General features: G+C 42.4%; 1 protein-coding gene and 1 pseudogene across 7 annotated transcripts in view; one reads left to right on the plus strand and one right to left on the minus strand.

Moving 5' to 3' along the window:
- The first annotated feature begins 7329 nt into the window (after positions 1–7329).
- LOC129204494 (F-box only protein 36-like) lies at positions 7330–12897 on the plus strand (annotated as a pseudogene).
- Positions 12898–13467: 570 nt separating this feature from the next.
- Positions 13468–22475, minus strand: part of UPF3A (UPF3A regulator of nonsense mediated mRNA decay) — a 28247-nt gene continuing 19239 nt past the window's right edge. For 2 of the 7 annotated variants that reach the window (XM_054837569.1, XM_054837536.1), the window contains exons 9-10: positions 19067–19361; positions 13468–16272 (exon numbers count right to left, since the gene is read on the minus strand). In XM_054837569.1, the coding sequence (XP_054693544.1) occupies positions 16099–16272; positions 19067–19361 (469 nt within the window). In that variant the 3' untranslated portion in view covers positions 13468–16098. Of the gene's footprint in view, positions 19362–22475 lie in introns of all 7 variants that reach the window. The other 5 variants (XM_054837527.1, XM_054837545.1, XM_054837555.1 and 2 more) reach the window with 5 other exon arrangements.

Below are 22475 nucleotides of genomic sequence, written 5' to 3' on the forward strand. Positions count from 1 at the left end.
GAGCCAATGCCAGCCGGCTCCAAGATGGATCTGCCCCTGGCCAAGGCCAAGCCAATCAGCGCCTCTGTGATAACATATTTAAGAAGGAAAACAAAGGCGTTAAAAGAAAACTTTTGCAACCGGAGAGAGGAGTGAGAAGATGTAAGAAGCTCTGCAGACACTAAGGTCAGTGAGGAAGGAGGGGGAGGAGGTGCTCCAGACACCAGAGCAAAGATCCCCCTGCAGCCCGTGGTGAAAACCATGGTGAAGCAGGCTGTCCCCTGCAGCCCATGGAGGAAGGATGAGGGAGTGTAGAGATTCCATCTGCAGCCCATGGAGGACCCCACGCCGGAGCAGGTGGAGGCACCTGAAGGAGGCTGTGGCCCGTGGGAAGCCCACGCTGGAGCAAGTTCCAGGCCGGACCGGTGGACCCGTGCAGAGGGGAGCCCACGCCAGGGCAGGTTTGCTGGCAGGACTTGTGACCCTGTGGGAGAGAGCCCACACTGGAGCAGTTTGCTCCTGAAGGTCTGCACCCTGTGGGAGAGACCCCACACTGGAGCAGTCTGCTCCTGAAGCTCTGCACCCTGTGGGAGAGACTACGCTGGAGCAGTTCGTGAAGGACTGTAGCCCGTGGGAGAGACTCCATGTTGGAGCGGGGGAATGTTGAGAGGAGTCCTCCCCCTGAGGACAAAGAAGCGGCCGAGACATGTGTGCTGAACTGACCGCAACCCCCATTCCCTGCCCCCTTGTGCCGCTGAGGGGGGAGGAGGTTGAAGCCGGGAGCGAAGTTGAGCCCGGGAAGATGGGAGGGGTGGGGGGAGGTGTTTCAAGACTTGATTGTATTTTCTCATTGCTCTACTCTGTTTTGCCTAGTAATAAATTAGATGAATTCCCTCTCTACATTCAGTCTGTTTTGCTCGTGACGGTAATTAGTGAGTGATCTCCCCCTGTCCTTATCTCGACCCAAGCCTTTTGTTATACTTCTCCTCTCCCATCCTGCTGGGGGAGGGGTGAGTGAGCGGCCGCATGGCACCCAGCTACCGGCTGGGCCTAAACCACGACACCAGGCTACCTGCCCTTGCTTCCACCCTCTGTAGGCTTCCTTTTTGCATTTGAGTTTGCCCAGGAGCTCCTTGTACATCCATGCAGGCCTCCGGGTGTTTTTGCCTGACTTCATCTTTGTTGGGATGCATCACTCCTGAGCTTGGAGGAGGTGATGCTTGAATACCAACCAGCTGTCTTGGGCCCCTCTTCCCTTCAGAGCTTTGTCCCATGGTATTCTACCAAGCAGGTCCCTGAAGAGGCCAAAGTCTGCTCTCCTGAGGTCCAAGGTAGTGATCTTGCTGTGCGCTCTCCTCGCTGCCCTGAGGATCTTGAACTCCACCATTTCGTGGTCACTGCAGCCAAGGCTGCCCTTGAGCTTCACATTCCCCACCAGGCTCTCCTTGCTGGTGAAAACAAGGTCCAGCATGGCACCTCTCCTCATTGGCTCCTCTATCACCTGAAGGAGGAAGTCATCATCAACACATTCCAGGAACCTCCTGGATTGCTTGTGCTCTGCTGTGTTGTCCTTCCAAAAGATATCAGGGTGGTTGAAGTCCCCCATGAGAGGACCAGGGCTTGTGAATGTGAGGCTGCTCCTATCTGTCTACACAGGACAAGCAGCAACCCCCGAGGGCCACCCTTAGGCTCACCCTGGGAGTCTTGACAGCTTTCTCCCCCCACAATGCGGGGCATGAGGGCCACCGTCGTGAAGCATGAGCAGCAGGCACCTGGCCAAAATGGCCCAAAGGAGCCTTGGCAAGGGGCCATGCTCAAAGCCACAGAGGAAGGCCAAAAAACCCCAGGGACACTTGCTAGCCCACCCTGGGGAAAAAAAAGCCTTCCTCCCCCCAGCTCCCCAGGGCATGAGAAGCCATCTCGTGGTGCATGAGCAGCAGGCAGTAACTGAGCCAAAAGGGAGCAGAGGAGCCCTGACTGACAAGTGGTCCTGCTCAGTAGCTGCCAGAGCTAACATCCTTGAGGCCACGCAGCAAGGAGTATTGTTCTAGGTTCCCTCCAACTGAAATATACTATGTCTATTCTAATTCTAATTCTATTCTATTCTGTGCTATGCTATGCTATGCCTAAGATGCCATCTTGTCAGCATAGCTCCAGGGAGAAATTCAACTGACTGAATGCAGGTACCTATTCCAGGGTGATCTACATAGCTTTTAGGCTTTACTTGCCATACTGATGATGGGCTTGGTTCAGTTGCCTAAACTTAAACAGTGAGTGCTCTTTGAAGTGCCCCAGGGTATGAGACATCTGCACAGGGCACGTGAGTGTGACACAGAGGACCTGCTCCTCCTGGAAAGGGCGCTAGAAGCTAGGCAAAACCCCCAGAGCAATTCAGTTGTCTCTGTGTGCTTCTGGTTAGATGAATACATCAAACCGAGATCCCTGGTGACTATAAGGAGAACTTAGACACCTTGCTCCAGATAGACACCTTTATAAAGGTGTTGAAGTAGGAGTGTACTGATTTGGCCTTGAGTCTTTTCTTTCTGTAGGCAAAAGGCGTAACATCAGGGTAAACTAATCTACAGTTTACAGCAGAAAAAGGTTTTTTTTCTAAATTAACTTACTTTATGTGACATGACTTTCTTTTAAAATACTATCATGTCTTTATGGTCTTTCTGTGGTCTGACATCTTTCAAGACATTTCTTCCTGGATTATATTGAAATATTGTATTAACTTATAAACCTCTTCCTAAATTTTAAATGGTTATTTCCCATCAATCCTTATTAGCCATTTTCACTTGAAAACATTTTGTTTTATCCAGGAAAGTAGTCATGGATCCTTTGTCAATACCATATGCTTCTCAGGCCATCAGGTAAATGTTATTAAACATCAGTCCTGGACAGTGCTGGGCTACGCTGGATCAGTTTCTTGGGGCTTGTTCAGTCTTTGTGTTTTCTGCTACAGTCAGTACAGCGCTAGGAAAGGTCCCTCTGTGTCAAACTTCCATTCATTGCGAGGTTACTAAAGCAGAGCTGCACATACCTTGATGTTGGGCTCTCTTGAAGCTTGGCCAAGACAATTTTCTCCTTTATATTACTTGTGTAGCTATGCTTAGTTCTGCCTGTTCCAAGACCTCCACATTATTTATTTTGGCTGACATTTTAATATAAATATTTAGTTCAGGCAGCCACAAATAAAACTCCTGTGAGATAGTCTTATATCTCTCCTGTGACTCCCAGCAGGAATTTGTTTAGTTCAGTGCTGTTATAGATTCAATTTGTCATTGATGCTGCTATTGTTAGACTTACATATTCTTAAAAATAGCACTTCCCCATCCTATTCACATTACTATACCATAGGTGCAGATACCAGGTAAGGTAAGGGAAACTGTTGAGAACATTAAACTTATGTCCAGTAGTTCTGAAACAGATTTGTAAGCCCATGTCCATTTTTAATGCCTTAGTTTTTTATCTCCTGGCTATTAGACCTTTGTTGGTCTTTTGCTAAATATTTTTGCCCAGTGTACCTTGGATGCACATTTCATCAGCAAAGTTCAGGTCTCCAGGCTTAAGCTGTTATTTGAGGAATTGACTGGAGGTTTGTGGAAGAAAAAAACATCAGTAATGGCACTAAACAGCATGACAGAAACACATACTATAGGAGGAACATCAGGCCACTTAACTCTCAACTGGAGATTACAATATGTTTAGCATCTCTAAAGCTTCTGGGTGGTTTTTTACACAGGTTCTGTAAATGTGTAATATTTCCGCTAATACTCTTCAAGTCCTTCTGAAAGTTAACAAAACCTAGGGCAGGATGTTGGTGCTTTTCATTGATTCATTCAACACTCTCACATACTACAAAAACATTAACATTTCAAAAGAATCTCTACAGAACTGTAGTTGTTGCTGTCATAACTCATTTCCTTTTTCTTTAATCATTTTTTGATGATTCCTTTCCTCCATTATTCTTACATTCTCTTTTTGCTGAAACTTGTAATAAAAAAACCCAACAGTAGCAAATAGTGACTGGTTATTGGAAAGTAGATGAATGGAGTAAGCATAATGTGATACTTAACCCAAACCACTCCCCCACCTCCACTAACTTGTGGTACAGAGTCAAAAGTACTATCTTTGCAAGGGATTTCAAGAGTGTCTTCTAGTTCTTAGCAGAACTTGTTTTGAGCTATGTTGAACTGATTTTGTCGTGGCTTTTGGAAATGCGAGTGTAGCATTCTGATGACACTGACATCTGTACATAAGCTTCCATATGGACAAATTTAAAAAAAATCTAAGAGAAACATATTGCCAGAACCAGATAATATTCACTCAGGAGCTTCTAAAAAAGACTGAAAATGTGGAAATGTAAGCTGGATATTATGATCTTTGACTTTAAACTGAGTCTGGAATGAGGAAAATGCCAGGTCTGTTTACCTGACACCGGCTAATAGGGTAGATCTTGTCTCAAAAATAATGGATAATAATGAAAGCAATGTTTTATCTGATGTCCAATTTTATAGCACTGAAATGATGCAAACTTTCAAGACCAATATGTTTTGGAGAGAGCTTAAATTGAAAATTCCCTCCAGTATCTGACCCAGATTAATTCAGTAAGTGAAGTACCCTCAAAATAACACATATTCCCCATTTCTTATTTTTTGCCCAAACCGATAGTCAGGGAAGGAAAGTGACATCCCATTATTGATTTCTCATAGCTCATTCACTGATGTGTGCATGACCCTAGCCTTCCTAGGACTATTTGGAAAAATGTTGACCTAGCTTCCTCCTTTCTGTAGTCACCTGGCTATTTCATGTTGCTATATAAATCTGCTTGTCCTTTGGCTATGCTCCTGATTGCTGGTCTTGCAAATGACCAGTTCTTTTAGTACAGGGACAAATTATGATGGTTCACAGTATCTGAGAATCTCTCCCTCGCTGTAAACCTCTAAGGGCAAAATTAATACTTAAGAGTAGTAGTGGACTTTTTGTCCTTTGAATTAACATCACTGAACTATAGCTGAGTGTAAAAATGATTCTTTTGGGAGTATGAATTCTTTTTTGTGAATTCTCAGTTGGATCTGGAAAGCAGATTTAATACAAACATTCAGCAACTTGTCTTTTATGAAAGGTTTCCAACTAGAGTTTTGATTCGCCTCCAGATACTATAAACCATGCTGACATCTGTGCAGAACTAGCTTTGGCCTTGGATATGAATGATGTGGAAGTCGTAGTTTCGTACTGATCACTTGAAAACATCTTTAAGTAATAATGTTGTCTGATGGTAAAATTCAAAGAAGTTATTGTCACATGGAGTTTCTTACTATGCCTTCTGTCAAGAAAATACTGTGAAAATAGTTTCAGACAGCTCCATGAGCATTTGGCTCAGAATAAATTTCCATAATTAATGAACATAATTATTAATATGAATAATTGCATTTTTGTCAGACTTTTGGCTACATTACAGAACATTTAGAAAAATGAAGTACAAGAAAAGACAAAAAGTGAATGTGTAAAAACTCCTATGAATTTGGAAATACCTGTTTAAAACTTCTCATGCAAAACATCTTCCTTGTTTTTTCAGAGCAAGCTTTTTTTGCCTCATAAATTTCCTTTGCGTGTTCCCAGCAGCAATCCTCCTGTAGAAGAGGGATCCCTGTTGGTGTGCAGCCAATGTAAAGAGCGTCCCTCCACACCCTGACAGGACCAGCAGGTCGGTGGGGAGGCAGCACTCCGGTCAGTTGGGAGCTCAGTCATCCTCCAGCATCAAGATGTCACAGCCGGGCAGTAAGCTTCGAATGAAGGAGACTCAACTGACCTTCTCTATCTGCTACTCTCAGCTCAGACCCATAGGATCCCAGCAGTAGGTTCACCACCCCTTCCTTTTTATTGATTGTTAGAAACTGAATTGATTGAAAGATGATCCCTTTCCCTAGGAGTATTCTCTAGGCAGAGCTCTCAACCTGAGGAGAAGGCACTAAGCCCTGCAAACCAGTGGCTTGGTGCGAGCAGACGTTGGTACATAAGTTCACCTGGACAGAAGACTGAGACCTTAGTCATCTGTGTAAAAATCAGGTGATGCTGTCATGTTAAGAGGCAGCTCTGTTCTTCCTTTTCCTCCCGTCCTGCACGTTCAAAATCCTGATGTCACTCTAGAGGATTTTGTCTCCACCAACTCCCAACAACTAGAGAAATTTGACAGAAACACAAGCCACCTGTGCTGTGTAAAATGAAAGACTTTTGTGGAAATCCTTTATCTTTCTCTCCAGCAGAGCATTTCAAGCAGTCTGCTGCAGAGATGCTGATGCGAACCAGCAGCCTGGCAGGGGTAGCCATCAAGCTGTATTAGCCCGATGGCTGCTGTAGAGTAACTGCAAAGCCAGCTGGGGAGTATCAGTGCTACATGGACATAACAGAATCATAGAATGGTTTGGGTTGGAAGGGACCTCAAAGATCATCTAGTTGCAACCCCCCTGCCATGGGCAGGGACACCCTCCACTAGACCAGGTTGCCCAAAGCCCCATCCAACCTGGCCTTGACCATTTCCAGGGAGGGGGCATCCACAGCTTCTCTGGGCAACCTATTCTAGTGTTTCACCACCCTCACAGTGAAGAATTTCTTCCTAACATCTAGTCTAAATCTACCCTCTTTCAGTTTAAAGGCATTAATCCTTGTCCTGTCACTACACTCCTGATGAACAGTCCCTCTCCAGCTTTCCTGTAGCTACTATAAGGCTGCTATAAGGTCTCCCCGGAGCCTTCTCTTCTCCAGGCTGAACAACCCCAACTCTCTCAGCCTGTCCTCATAGGAGAGGCGCTCCAGCCCTCTGATCAGCTTCATGGCCCTCCTCTGGACTCGTTCCAACAGCTCCATGTCCTTCTTGTGCTGAGGACCCCAGAGCTGGATGCAGTACTCCAGGTGGGGTCTCACAAGAGCGGAGTAGAGGGGCAGAATCACCTCCCTCAACCTGCTGGTCATGCTGCTTTAGATGGAGCTCAGGATACGGTTGGCTTTCTGGGCTGCAAGTGTGCATTGCTGGGTTATGCTGAGCTTTTCATGAGTCAACACCCCCAAGTCCTTCTCCTCAGGGCTGCTCTCAGTCCATTCTCCGCACAGCCTCTGGTTGTGCAGGTCATAGCTGTGGTTCTAGTCATAGGCTTTCCGAAAGCATTGTGCACCTGCAAAAGGCTTTGACAGTTAATCATTCCTCTTGAACAGGCTGGCACAGATATGTGGACATCGTCACTATGACAAGACTGTGGAGTAGGCTGAGCTGAAGCACTGGGTCGATAGAAGCAGTCTTGGAAGACAGGGATTAGTTTTGCAGCTTAGAGGTTCAGAGAAACGAGCACCATGGTGTCCCTTCTGCAGCAGACTCTCCACGAGCTCCACTGCCAGTCTCCCCCCCCCCCGCCGGCCCAGCAAAGACTTCCACTGCTTCACCGTCACCAGCGCAGAGGTAAGGAGGCAGGATGAGTCTGGACACGGGTGTCTTCCCAAGCATTCACTGATGCTGACACCAGCAAGGTAAAATAAGTTTACTGCACTGTTACACTTCCGGAAAGAAAAATCTCTGCTAGTGCCAAAACTGCACAACACCCTGGGAAGCTGTCAAATAGCCTCATAGTAATGCTAAAAGATGTTTTGAAAAGTGACATAATTTAAATTCTTTAATTTATATTGAATGCTCTTTCCTGCCTGCTGAGCAAGATTCTGGTGGTAAATTCCTCCAGAGTAAGCACAAATTGGCATTTTTTTTTCAAGTGTGAAGTTCTCCAACACTTCCATTCTGCTGGCATTTGGAAGTCCTTCGTGGATTTGTTTGAACCATGGTATATCATAGAACAATACACACAAAAAAATCTCAGTAGCATAAAGTTAAACATCCATCTTCAAGAAATGAAATAGCTAAGAGTTTGGTGGCAGCAGTAATTTGCTTTTCTATGTCTTATGGCAGAAGGAAGTGTTTAGAAGCACCTCAGACACAAGAGCTTCATTCCTCTTAGAAGAAGGTAAATAATTTTTGAGAAAGGAACTTACCCACCTTATAAAATCATTCCATATTCTGCATGTGTTTGATACAGGAGCTGTCAGCATTTGCCACCTGAGGGTCCCAGGCTTACCCTATGGGAAAAGAAGTCCCTCAAAACCGCTTTTGCTTTCCCTCTCAAATAGAGAGGGAAAATAAACTTTAAACTACCTGCAGCAATTTTGAAACATTAGCCAAAACCACTAGCACTTTCAAAAAAGCTGGTACCTGTCCCCCTGGTCAGCAGTACTGTCAGGTAACTTTTAGCAGTGATCTGTCACAAATCGCGGGCTGCTTTAATAGAAGCAGTATTTTTTCAGCAGTTGTGGCTAAGTTTTCAAGAAAATCAATCCTATACATGCTGTAAAAATGTAGTGAAAGTGTAGTGATCAACCACAATTACTGGCTGATGAAGAATTTTTTTCCTTTGTTCCACCTCTAGATGCCACAGGAGAAAGCTAGCACTGCAGACTGGGTACCTACCTGTTCTGTGTAGTCATGTCCCAGGCTCATCTCCTTTTGAATATAGCACATATCTTCATTGTTCCTGTGCCAGGAGTGTCCTTCAGTTCAAACTCACCCCCTGTTCCTGGTTGCAACCATCTACCATGTGACGTGTTCTTGGGGAGCAGGAGCTTGCTTGGTCTTCCCTCCACCTACCTTGAAAGCGTCTTTCCTGAGCCAGGGCAAGCAGCTTTTCGGGTGTCCCAGGGGAGGTCTCAGGAGGGTGTGCTGCGCAGGCATAGGTTTCCCCTGGGTCTCTGGGACGTGCCCTGCCTGACACACTCGAGGACAGTGACTGACTTTCACAGAACCACGTCATAGTGTGGGATGTGGTTTTTCCCATGACTGACTTAAAAAACAATTGGTCATTTCCATCCATGGCTTCAGTTAAGAGTGTTCTTGCTCCTCGTCCCCAAGCATGGTACTTGCATTTTGCACTATTGCATTTTATCCTGTGTTTATTACTCCAGATAGCATTAACTGACTCCCGCCTCGGTCATTCGTGGAAATAATGTGTAAAGTCAACCCAAAGCCAGTTAATAACCTGTCTCCACTGTGGTTCTCTTCATCCTGAGTGTTTTGTCTTTCTGTGGTTTGCCAGCCCTTTCAGCTAGCTCGCAGTTCTTGAATTAATTTCCAGCTTCTACAGTTCATCTACTCATTTCCATTTAGCATGGAATCAAGCACTTCATTAAATTCCAAGTAAATCAGGTATACCCCATTTACCACATTTGCTTTTGGCCAAACTAAGTTCCATTCTTTTTTCATGCTGTTGATTTCTGTAGGTGATCTGGAGTACTTGGAGGATTTCCTTTCAACCTAGTCACGAGAAGGTTTTCCCGAAGGAGGTGAAGAAGCTCCATGAAGAATTTTAGCTGGATCAGCAGTTACAGAGCAAGTATTGCACTAGCAAACAGAGAACAAATAAAGTGTTAGAAGCCATCTCAGCCCTAGTGAATAAGACTTTTTTGTACTGTATGGTTAAACTTTTTTTTCTAACTTGTTAAGAATTTTCTTTTCTACATCTATGGATTTCATTTGATTTATGAAATCATGCTAAAATTTCATGAGTCTTCCCCATTTTAGTTAATATTCTTGTGAGAGATGCTTGCATATCGTTTGCAGTTCTAGATTATCTTTTTTGCTAAGCAAAATGTAAAGAATTGTCATATTCACCTGTGAAGTTTCTCAGTGAAAATGTCAACAATTTGAAAGCATGGAGTATAATTATATAAGAAAGTTATTTTATTTAATTTCATTCTTTCTTTTAGGCCCTCTAAATTACTTTCTGGAATTGTCTTTCTGTTCTTATTACATGGTAATGACTGTAATGAAAACAGCAATAAACCAGTTACCTAGCACTGTAGCTATGGAGAAATCACAAGTCATTGGAAGTATGTCTTAAATACCCATTGTATACATTTCCAAGTGTTTTCTTCTAGTTATTTGATCTTTAAATAAGGTACTTAAAGGTTTTCAATACACAATCAACTTTAATGTTTGTATTGCAGGATAGTGTTTATTTAGGAAACGACATCGAGTCTATTCAGCTGTGGAACTGTTTCCATTTTTCATTTGACATTCCAAAGCGAATCACATTTAATATTCCCTTTTTAATTGTTTTGGACTTTGCCCTGTGTGGAGGGCGAAATTACCTCTCTTGAGTATTTAATTTCGTTTCAATGGAGTGTCTTGAATTGTAGCTTTTCAGGGAAGGGGAGGCAGAACATGCAACTCTGAACTAAACAACGATGCTGTCAGTGGAGCGAGTTCTCTCTCTTTGGTAGCAGCTGCAGGAGCAGCAGAGAGATGGCTGCACTGCAAGGGATGGGGAGGCAGGAGCTGGGAGCCAGGGTAGGCAGGGGACATGTCCTCTCCAATGGGTCTGTGGTGAACGAGGAGGTCTGAGGTACAGCCAGGAAATCAAGTTGGTGGGTTGAGGTGTGGGAGGTGCATGGCCAAGCACAGTTGTCCTGTGTCAGAACTGAACTTGAGCCCGGCCAAACAAACCCCTCAGAGCAGGGTGGGAGGGGGCTGTGGAGCCTTTTGGTACACCCAGGGCCCTGACAGATCCTCTCTCCCTCAGCAGCATCTTCACATCTCTTTTCTGTTCTCTTCTGCTCTGTGAATCACAGAATCACAGAATCACAGAAGGGGAGGGGTTGGCAGGGACCTCTGGAGACCATCTAGTCTAACCCCCTGCTAAAGCAGGATCACCTGGAGCAGGTTGCACAGGATGGCATCCTGGTGGGTTTTGAATATCTCCAGAGAAGGAAAAAAGAGAAAGACTTTGAACATCAATGCCCTCCTCTGCCTTTACACCACTGAAAAATGGCTGTAGTTGCAGACACTCTTTGCTGCTTGACGGCTGTCATAGGTCTGCCTGACTGATTTGTATGGGGGCTACGGGGTCCCCGGAAGGAGCAGGCTGGTAGGTGCTCTCCACACAGCCTCTGCATCAATGTGTCAGATGAGTTTTGAACCTCTCTGCAATTCCAGGTACAGCCAGCATCCAGCCTGTCATCAGCTCATCCTTCCTCTTTCTCATCAGCGTATAAAGCAATGGCCCAATCTATTGTCTCATCTCTAGTCTCAACCTCTCCCAAGCTCTTTCCTCCTAACACCAAAGTATTGACATATTCCTAACCCAGTTTTATTGCATTCATGATCACTTTTTAAAATAATCAGGTTACATGAGGATTATTTTGTATTTATTCTTTTCTGTCTTGTTCTCTTCTTATACCACAGGACAGGCGAGGAATGTCTTTGGCAACAACATGCTGGAGTACGTAGTTAATTTATGTCAGAGGCTTTACGATTTCCTCGTCTGAATGCCCGACAACATAATTATACACATACTGTCATTTCTAGATGCTGATGACCTTCAACGGCTGTCAAAAACATGCAAGAAGTTCCAGCAGGTAATGTCAGATATCAGTGCTCATATTCAAGTTTGCTGTTAAGAAACAATGTGAGATGGGACTTCACTTCAGTCTCATTCTGTAGAACCATTCGCATTTCTGCAGTAACTAGAGATGGAAAGCAGCACAAGACACAGACCTGGGCACAGATCGGTAGTAACAGAGCAGGTCCTTCATGCTGTGGGTAATCTCAACCCTCTGTCTGGCCAGCTGGATCCTTCTAACATTACTTCTTTCTCTGTTCACAAGACTTGGCAACTGAGATCCTGATTTAAAAAAAATTAAAAAAAAATTCTGCAAGTTTTATGCAGAATATTCATATTTGACTTTAGAATATATAAACATTTTTAAAGAGGAAAAAAAAAAAAGAGCTTCCTACTTCTGCATCTTTTTGTATGTCCTGCCTTCTGCACATGCTGGGAGGCAATGATGGATTGACCTTGAGTCAATATGCCATTTTTGTACCAGCATCTAAAACCCCTCTGAAGTTAGTCTCCCTTTTGGAAAGTATTTAATTTTTCTAATCAAGGCTGCTAGTTGGAATTGGGCAAAGAACAATGCATTCACAGTTGCAATCCTACGTCTTCTATGCTTGTGTCAGTTCAAATGAAAATAATTTATTTATATATGTAACAGTGTCCTGGTTTCGGCCAAGATAGACTTCATTTTCTTCCTAGTGGTGGGAACAGTGCCGTGTTTTGGATTTAGGATGAGAATCATGTTGATAACACACTGATGTTTTAGTAGTTGCGAAGTAATGTGTATACTAAGTCAAGGACTTTTCAGCTTCCTGTGCTTTGCCAGTGAGGAGCTGCACAAGAAGCTGGGAGGGAAAACAGCCAGGACAGCTGACCCAAGCTGGCCAAAGGGATATTCCATACCATGTGACATCATGCTCACTATATAACTGTGGGAGTTGGCCGGGGGGGCACCACGGCTCAGGAACTAGCTGGGCATCAGTTAGCGGGTGGTGAGCAATTGTGCTGTGCATGACTTGTTTTGTATATTCTATTATTATTATCATCATCATCATCTACCTTTTCTGTCCTTTTAAACTGTCTTTATCTCAACCCACGAGTTTCACTTTTTTTTCTAATTCTCCTCCCCATCTCACCAGAGGGGGAGTGAGTAAGCAGCTGCGTGGTGCTTAATTGCCAGGTGGGACTGAACCGTGACAACCAGTAATGAGCCTCTGATAGTATTTATATAGTTGTAGATGTGATATGCAAATGAGACATGTTCAGGAGATCAGGATGTGGCCTAATGAAGTATAAACCACAAAATATATCTGGAAAATATTTTTTTTTTTAGTTATGCAGCAGTGAAGAGCTTTGGGAGAGAGTTAAACTGTTAAGAGAGAAACCAGCTCTTGCTAAGAAGAAGATGGCATTTTCAGTCTTCAGGAAGCTGATGAACTTCAATGAAAAGCCCAAGCAGATGCAGAGAAGACAGAGCGCATTCTTTTAAGTCACTTAGAAATTATCAGATAAGGCTCAATAAATTTCCCATTTGTTTCATGTATTCTTTCTTTCAAATGAAAGAGAGTTATAAATAAATAGTAATCACTGGAGAATTTTAAGTTTCTCCTCTCATCATTTAAGACTCAGCACCACCAACTCACAAGTCATATCTCCAGCTGATTTTTAACATTCTATATTACATCAGGTTGGGGGGGGGCAGTACTAAATTAGGGTGTTTTTTTCCTTTTTTAAGCATGCTTTATTTTGGATTTCAATATAACTTTTTACATAGTCAGTGGGTTTTTGCCATCTTAACAATTCACACCTTTGGGCCGTTCAAGACTAATGCTGCAAACAGAGGCTGGCAGAGAACCAGCCTGCAGCACCAAGAACAGTGCTGGCCGACCATGGCTGGCCAGATGAGCAGCCACCTCCACAGACTCTCTGAAAACAACTTACAGACACTTGATTTTAAATTAAAAGAAGCAGCAGAATATTTTTTAAAAATGTCAGTGACCTCAGGACTCAGTAAGAAACAGGGCAACAAAAATTCAGGGAAGCTATCAGTGAAGTTTTTTATTAAATTCATTTTAAAAGCAAGAAAGCAGATGGCACCTAAGTCAGCTGCGATGTAACCAGACACAATTCCCTTTCCGCAGGGATGCTATATCTACTTTCAGCAAAGCTGAATTTGCAAAACAAAGTTACTACTGTGGCAATAAAGCTCTCACGCCACGCTGAGTTTGCACAAAGACAGGCTGCAAGCCTGCATTTATTTGCAGGCTACAGAAATGCTCCCGTCCTGCTGCTGGTGGCCAGTACCTTCCGCTGGCCCCCTTAGATGGAGGAGAAATAGATGCCTGTTAGCTGCTGAAGAACAGCGGTTGTCCCAAGACTTCCTCGAGCAACGCAGCTGAGCCATCAGGCAGTGGGGGCTCCTCGAGTTGCAGCTGCGGTGCAGACACCGATGAGCACTCTCTCCACGTCCAAATCTGAATGTCTTGCATATTCCTTCCATGTGAATACCGAAGTCAAAGGCAGGCTGTCTGCCCACCCTGTGCAGGGAGCTGCATTCACAAGGAAGCAAAAACAAGTGAAGAGGCTGCAGGAATCCCGGTCAGCGAGGGCATGGCAGCTTGACCTGACGGATATGGATGCTTAAGCCTTGACAGTTCTTACCGAGTCAAGGTTTGACATCCAATCTCTGGTAACTAAAAGATATGGAAAATAAGCCCCAAATGGAAAATTACTGCTAAATAAACTGTGATTAATTACCTATAATGCTATGAAGAGGTACCCATAATCTAGGCACTTGGGTGAAGGTGGGGGAGTAGCCTGAAGGCCACATTGGCCAAAAGGTATCAAGCTCGAGTTTGTGAGCATGTGCAAAATCGTGGCTTTCCTGGGTCCTGGGGGTCCTTACTGCAGGTGAGACCCCTCCTCCAGCCTCCCCTGGGCATCCACACAGGTGGGAAATACTTGCTTTTGAGCAGACCCTCATCTGGTGAAGATCTCAGCCCTGTCCAACTCTACTGCAGGAGAATTTCCTGGCAAGTCTCCTTCTCCTCAGACCAAGCCGGGCTCTTTCACTGAGGGCAAAGCCTGCCCCATGCTAACGCTACCTGACTCAGCCGGGACGCCGAGACAAAATCCCTTCTCTGCAGTCAGGATAAACTTGGCAAACAAGTTAAACTTTAGATGGAGCTAAACCCAAATGATTCTCAAACAGCAGTTTTATTTAAGCTTAAAGTAATTTTAGCTGGCAGCTCACTGACATAGCTTGATATTAAAATTGTTCTCAACTGTATTTTTATCTGCTTCTGAAGAATACAAAGTAGCATAGCATCTTACTTAATTTTCCTAGAGTAATAGATGAAAAAATTGCAGAAGATTACATCTCAAAATCATAGTCAAAATCTTTTTGCTTTTATACTATTTAATGCTTAGTATCTGGGAAAATACAAGAAATAATTTTTCAGTCTAGAACAATTAGATGTTATGCTTAATAATAAAACGTTCAAAGAAAATGTAAAAATAAATTAATGTCTTACTATTTAACTTCAGTGACAAAGCAAGTCTCAGTTTCAGGTAACTGAGAAATTTTCAGCCATGAAAGACAAATGAACATGTCCTGCCCTTGTGTAAACACGTGGCCATCACTGAAACCAGTGGAAGAAATATATACATATACATACACACACACACACACATATATATATGTGCCTGCATAAGAGGGCAGAATTTGGCCTAGATCTTACAAAATGGTAATTGACATTCATGTGTGTTTATTTTTTTAACAAATAGAACTGCAGAACGTTTATGTATCATACATTTTCCAAATCCTGCAACTGCAACTTATATGAAACATTAGCATATAAAAAGTCATCACTGTACAACCACTTTTTTTTTTTTAAAAAGTCAGTGTCAAAACCATAAAAACCAGCTAATTTATTAAAACTGGATATATTGTTTAAGTGCTGAGGTTTGCGTTAGCTTTCTTCTGTTTTAAGCCCAGGAATCTATTAAAACATAAAAGGCAAAAGTGGCTTAGAAAATGGCGAACTCTCTAACAACATACTCGGAGCTTTACTAACACTTATCTGACATTATAGTTAATTGAAAAACAATGTAAACACAATGAGGTACAGATACCAACGGACATTTCTCACAAATGTGCAAACTGTGGGCCTCCTCCTGCAAACACTACTGGCTCCAGAGCTTCCTCCCGGGGCCCGTCCCACCGAGTCCGACTGCAACTCCCTGCCGCTGCCATTTGCAGGAAGGGGTCCTGTGACCCTCTGGTCATGCACCAAACATTTAAAGTGCCTCAGATTTCAAACTGATGCAAATCTACGGTTCATTTCTTTAGACTTGAAAAGATGAAACAGCTTCTGAAAAGTCTTATATAAATACTCCTTTAAAACTATCAGAGGTTTTCTATTTCAAGGTAAATCTAATAAAATATTGAACTGCTTTTAAACTAGGCAAATAGTGTTTGCTCTGCTTTTTGTAAAAAAGCAACTATATTCCTTTGCTGTAAGATACTTTATATCACTCTCCCCTTTATTTTATAGAAAGTAAGAGGCAGACCTATTATAATTTCGTTGGTGCAATCGCCTGTGGAGTTCTGAAACAGCCCTATGGATTTTTTGTGATGACACTGAATCTTAAGTTCACCCCTTTTCACAAGTCCTTCCTCCAATTTCTTTTATTCTGCTTCTTCGCTCTTCTCAGAACCACCTCCAGCTGAATTATCTGCCTCATACTTTTTATCAAGAGCATCTTCAAAGGATTTCCCACTGCAGTCATAGGTTTTACTTGTAGATCCCGTATGTGTTCGAATGCGAGCTCCTGGCTGGTATAACTGCATGGCCGGCCGATCCTAGAAGGAAGGAGATGTGATTAACGCTCTGAGAAACCCATGTGGGACACACGTGTGGGATTTCAAAGTGATGAATGTTGGTGAAGAAAGCAGATTGCGTGTTAAATCACTTTACTTTTCATAAGACCCAGGAAAAAAATGGAGTGTAATGAAAATTGAGTATTTAATATGTCTTGTTTATATCACTATTCTTGGGAGCCAAGCATTTTAAATAAATAAAGCAAGCTGAAAAATTAAAAACCCTATGGTACATTTGATGTAAACAAGGAGAAATACTGCAGACAATTATCAAACACAGTATTACAGGTAAAACTCTGAAAAATGTTGTTAATGTTGCTACCTTCACTAACATCAACTGAGAAGAACAATAGCCTGCACACTTGCAACTCAGCAGACAAATGACAAATATTAAATATAAGCATAAAAAAAAAAAGACAAACCAGAGAAGAGTTTAGCAGGTAACAGCTAGAAAATTATCCTCAGCTGAACTTTACCAATCAATATGTGTGCAGTGCAGTGCTACTTCAAATCATCAATCACTACCACAATTTAAACACGGAGTGCATATTTTAATTACATACATCAAAATAAAATTGCAGAGTTATTGCTCTGCTTCATCGTGCCTTCCATGCTGAGTATGAGAGCAGAAGAATTCAGCCACTGATAATAAACAAAGTAAATATGATTTGAACATGCGCAGGCTTTCTGAATGATCCAATCATACACACGCTGATTTGATTACTGGAAAATGGAAGAAGGAGCCAGTTCACAAGGAAAAGACACCTCAAACTTGCAAATGGTGACATTCCATAGCTCTTGAGAGTACTTTTTACTCTTGAAATTTCAATAATGAAACTCTGCTTAAGACGTCATTTCCTAGAAAGAGTATTTTACTCTCACAAATAGCAGTTTTTAATGTTATGCAGCAACACATTCACCAAAACCAGAGCTTTTTGATCAAAGTCTGGTGTTAAGTCTGGCAAACAAAATTAGACAGCCTATTTTAAGACAGTGGCAGAGCACAGGAATTATCCTACATCACATTATATCTCCATCAAACTATATTTCCATCTCTCTTTATAATTTGAAGTCATTCTAGTCTTTTAGTCTTACATTCATAGAATCACAGAATGGTTTGGGTTGGAAGGGACCTCAAAGATCATCCAGTTCCAACCCCCCTGCCATGGGCAGGGACACCCTCCACTAGGCCGCGTTGCACAAAGCCCCATCCAACCTGGCCTTGAACACTTCCAGGGAGGGGGCCTCCACAACCTCTCTGGGCAACCTGTGCCAGTGCCTCACCACCCTCATAGTGAAGAATTTCTTCCTTAAATCTAATTTAAATCTGCCCTCCTTCAGCTTAAACACATTACCCCTTGTCCTAGCACTACATGTCCTTGTAAAGAGTCCCTCTTCCTCACCACACTGCAAAAAATTTTACTGATATTGCTTATTTTGTTTAGGGAACAAACCTAGAACTTGAACTGTGGACTAATCCAGAGACTCAGAGAGGTACCAGAAGTGCGACAGGAAAAAATAAAAAGGAGGTGGCTTCTTAAGACTTGACAAAAGGCCCCCAAGACCCACCATCCAGTTCCGAGGTTGCAGATTATTTTGCCAGATTTCAAGAGCAGCATGGTAAGCATGAGGAAAATTGTTTTCCCATCTTCCTGTTTCTGAACTAGCCATTTTTCTGACTGTTCTACAGCTTGAGCCACTGGTGTATGTGGAAGTGGCTAATGTGTATATGCAGATAAATCTCACCCATACTGCCCAGCTGACCTTTGCATAAACAAAAAGCGGGGCACACCAGCCTTTCTGTGTTTGCACAAGGTGACTTACTTGACACGCAGAGCCAGTCCACCTGGACTTGCTCTGTGCACATTCCATACAGACTCACTCTGCCCGCGACCAATTTACTCCTTGGCAGCCTCAGCCCACATCACGGATCAGTCACTGGGTCTGAAAGAAGAGTTTCACATGCAGAATAAATTTCTACACAAAACAGTGTTTCGGTCATCTTTTGTGGAAAATCTAGGATCAGAAAGGAGAGAGAATGAGGGTGACAAGGAGAGCCATCTCCTGAAAAGACCCTGGGACATCCATGAAATCAGAGTCTGAGAAGAATGATACCGACGTCTCTGGGAGACAATAAGGGACGGCTCCACTACACACCCTGCTACGGGCCCCACTTGCACTGGTTTTGCACCTGCTCCTTCCCTGACAACAGCCATGAGGATAATTTGTCCTGACCAAACGACAGCCTTTTCGTACTGGCGGGTATACAATACTGAAGAATTTGCACATTCACACCCTCTAAACACAGTGGTCTGAATTAGCTATTTATTTAAGTCCTTATAGTTCCACTATTGAGCAATGCTGAGCCAATCCATAATATAATTACTTTATGAGCTGGGTAACGGAAGTACCTTTTAAAAAGAGTAGTATGTCACAGTTTTTAAACTTCACTGCAGATCAGAAGTATAACAATTTTTAATATACTCATAAAATACAAGGCTTCCAAGAATAGCATTCTAAGAATTCTAGGGTTGAAAGAAAGACAGGAAGTCCTCTGTATATTGTAAATATGAATGAGCAGAGACCTGTGACCTTAGCTTATTTTAACTGCTGTTGTCCTCTGATAACAGTAGAAAGAAGTCTGGGTTTTACTGAAAATGAAATAAAGAATTGCTTTTTTTGAAAAAGCATCTTTATGCTGAGTTTGCAAAAGTAAAACCTGTGATCTTGAAGCATATTTAACTAATGAAAGATTATCCTAAATGAATAAAAGAACCTTATTTCTTATGCGCTCCTTTTTGGATGCCATGTCATCACACTTGTCCTCTTTACCCAGTTTGTCTACTGCCTCCACAGTGAAGCTGTAGTTGTAGTTCCCTTTCTTTCCTCTGTCTTGGTTGTATCCTTTCCCCCATTTCAGCTCTTCTTCATTCCTTCTCACAAACTTGTCAAACTCATAGTGAGCTCTATGCTTTCTGCCATCATCCAATCGATACCTTTGTCTTTCAGGTTCTTTTTCTCGAAATCTTCTCTCCAAATCTCTTTGCTCTTTGTCACTATCATTTTGTGACCTATGAGTATGTACAAAAAGAAAGAAATTCCAAGCAATTAACAGTAAAAAAAAAAAGCTGTTGAAGGACACAATACAAAGCCTTCCTTTGACTTCAACAGTATTTACATCAGTTGTATGGCAAGGCTCTTTTTTTCTCATTAAAAGGGGTTGTGTGCAATTTTGCTGAATGTCTCATCCATGTATGTCCGGCCCTTGACTATACATTCAGTTCAAAAGAGCAGACAAAGCTTTGCAAGCAAAAAAAAAAAAAAGTTTTGTGCAACTGTTGTGGAGGGCCCATTCTTCAACTTTCATCCCTCTTTGCAATCCCACAAAAGTTCCCCAATACTCTTCTTCACATAAACACATGCTGTGCAATTAGCTCTTGTGGCCTGTTCTTGGGGTGACTCATGTATATGAGTAGTCCCTTGAACAGGAACACTCAGGGCCCGAAGGAATTGTGCAGGTATCATGTATCAATTTGTAAAGTTTTATGACTTTCTTTAAGAAAAAAATATTCCCTGACATTGCAACTTGCGGAAGGCACTTGTGAAAATGAATACTTATGTTCCAGGCTTTTGTTTATTATGTTTCCAAGTAATTTAGCCTGCCTTCGCATATTTTATTTGGGTGAAAGACCATTACCTTACCGCAACATAACGCTTAATTTCTGCTATGCTGCAATGGGTTCATATTATAAAGACTGATAGTTTGCAACATTTTGCTGCCTGTCTCAATACAATTCACTTCATTGTTCCTGTTCAGACAGTGAGTCCTTCTCTCATAAACCAAAACTGCAAATAGTGAAGAAAGATTACAGAATAGATTGAACTTTAAAAGGAGCAAATACCAGTAGTTTCTTTTTATATATTTCATATGTATAAATACTTAAAATTCAAACAGTGAAGTTGCTTTTGACAGTCTGCTCACATTTTGGGAATCAGCAGGCAGAATCAGAGAGGATGGAGATTTTCTAATGGTGTACTACGGTGTAATAAGCTTTGCATTTAGAATGGTTTAATATGAATAAAAGTGTATCTTTCTACATCATCCCCCCTTTTTTTTTAAAGAACAAAACCATGAAATTTGTCAGCCTCTGCCATGAACTTGGGTATTGGGGGGCTGCCAAGATAGGTTCCCCATTTCAGGAAGAGCTGAAGGTCAGTGACAAAACCTGAATGACGAGTAAGTTGTTCAGCATTTTGCAAGACTGTGCTTGTGTCAGCATAACACATTCACCAAGTGGAAGCAACATCCCAGCTTTCACCTGAATCACAATTACAGAGATACTGTACCAGCAACATAGACACATATACATAAAATACTCTTGTCAGTTCTCAAGGGTTATGTGGCTATAAGTTGTTTTGTTTCAGGTTTAATATGCTATTCTAGACACTTACTCCAAGTCCTAGCAAGGCTTTGGAACATGATCTTCCAAAAAGCCAGAAAGACACATCTAGATCTGCTGCTGTAGCATTGCCTGGTACCTGTCTCTTCCCCTGCCTGTTGCTGGGGTTGAGGAAGGAATGAACGCGCCTGGAGGTAGGCTGCTGAGGGGGACACAAACTCCAGTACAACAGTGGTTAAAGTAGCTTTCTAAAATTCAGTCACAGCGAACAGGCAAGCAAGAGTGAAAATGGTGGAACAGGCAATAACGTAATTACAAAGTTAAAGCAGAAGAGAAAGTTACGCAGCCAGCAAAAAACAAGCAGAAATAAATGGAAGTAAAGGGAATAGAAGCATACTTCTGTTTAATATAGTTTCAAATCTGTATGTGACAATGTGCACTCATGCACTTACTGAGGTTTTCATTTGTGGTAGAAAGCTATTGCTACTGAGCCTTAAAACATGGTTTCCAGCAGGTAATTCAGTCTCCTCCATGTAGAGTTGGAACCTACAGTTTATTACTGATTTATCGGCCAGCGACAAAGTAGTTAAAACTTTAATTCTAAATCCAGCTGAAATAGCTCATAGCTAACTACTTAATCACTCTGTACTGGTTTTGGCTGGGATAGAGTTAATTTTCTTCCTAGCAGCTGGTATAGTGCTGTGGTTTGGATTTAGGATGAGAATAATGTTGATAACACACTGATGTTTTGGTTGTTGCTAGGCAATGTGTACACCAAATCAAGGATTTCTCAGCTTCTCATACTGCTCTGACAGCGAGGAGGCTGGGGGTGCACAAGAAGCTGGGAGAGGACACAGCCGGGTCAGCTGACCCAAACTGACCAAAGGGATATTCCATACCATATGGCGTCATGCTCAGTATATAATTTGGGGGAAGCTGGCCGGGGATTTAGACCGTGGCTTGGGAACTAGCTGGGCATCGGTGGTCTGTGACTGGTGAGTAATTGTGCTGTGTGTCACTAGTTTTGTATATTCTTTTATCATTATTATTATTGTTGTTATTATTGTTGCTGTTATTATTATCTTTCTTTTCTGTCACATTAAATTGTCTTTATCTAAACACATGAGTTTTACTTTTTTTTCCTGATTCTCCCTGCCATCCCACTGTGGGGGAAGTGAGTGAACAGATGTGTGGTTGTTTTAGCTGCCTGCTGGGTTAAACCACAACAACCCTCACTAATAATCATGATGAGATGAGCACTTAGAAAGACAAGGTAACACTTACTGTACTTGCACAGCCAGAAGGATTCTGTTTTACACCTGGAAAATCTACATTAATGCCTTATTAAACTTACAAGATCAGTATTAAAAATGTTATACGGCACTACCAAGAGCTTAATACATAAAAAGCCTTATAGGCAAACAACTGACTTGCCTCTGCAGGTGTTTCTGTTGACCCTGTTCTGTGTTTCCTTTGTTGAAGAACATCAACAAAAGAGGTGCTGAATATTTTCAATTTTCATTAGAGAATAGGAAATGTAAGTTTTGAGCATCTTTCAGGACATAACATACTGAAACACTGAGCCCATGTTTGAAGTCCTTACTCAGAGGCAAAAGAGATGAATAATGCATGTAGGATATTAGTGGTGAACCACTTTTTCAGTTAGCAAATTCAGTGGTTTTATTTTCCAGTGTTCAAAGTTTCTTTATTTTTCTATCTGCCATTAGGAGAACATTTGCAGCTCCTGCATACTTTTCATAAAAATCAAGAACCTAAACAGACAAA

Source organism: Grus americana, chromosome 1 (assembly GCF_028858705.1).
Source record: "Grus americana isolate bGruAme1 chromosome 1, bGruAme1.mat, whole genome shotgun sequence".
In the NCBI taxonomy this organism is placed as follows: domain Eukaryota; kingdom Metazoa; phylum Chordata; class Aves; order Gruiformes; family Gruidae; genus Grus; species Grus americana.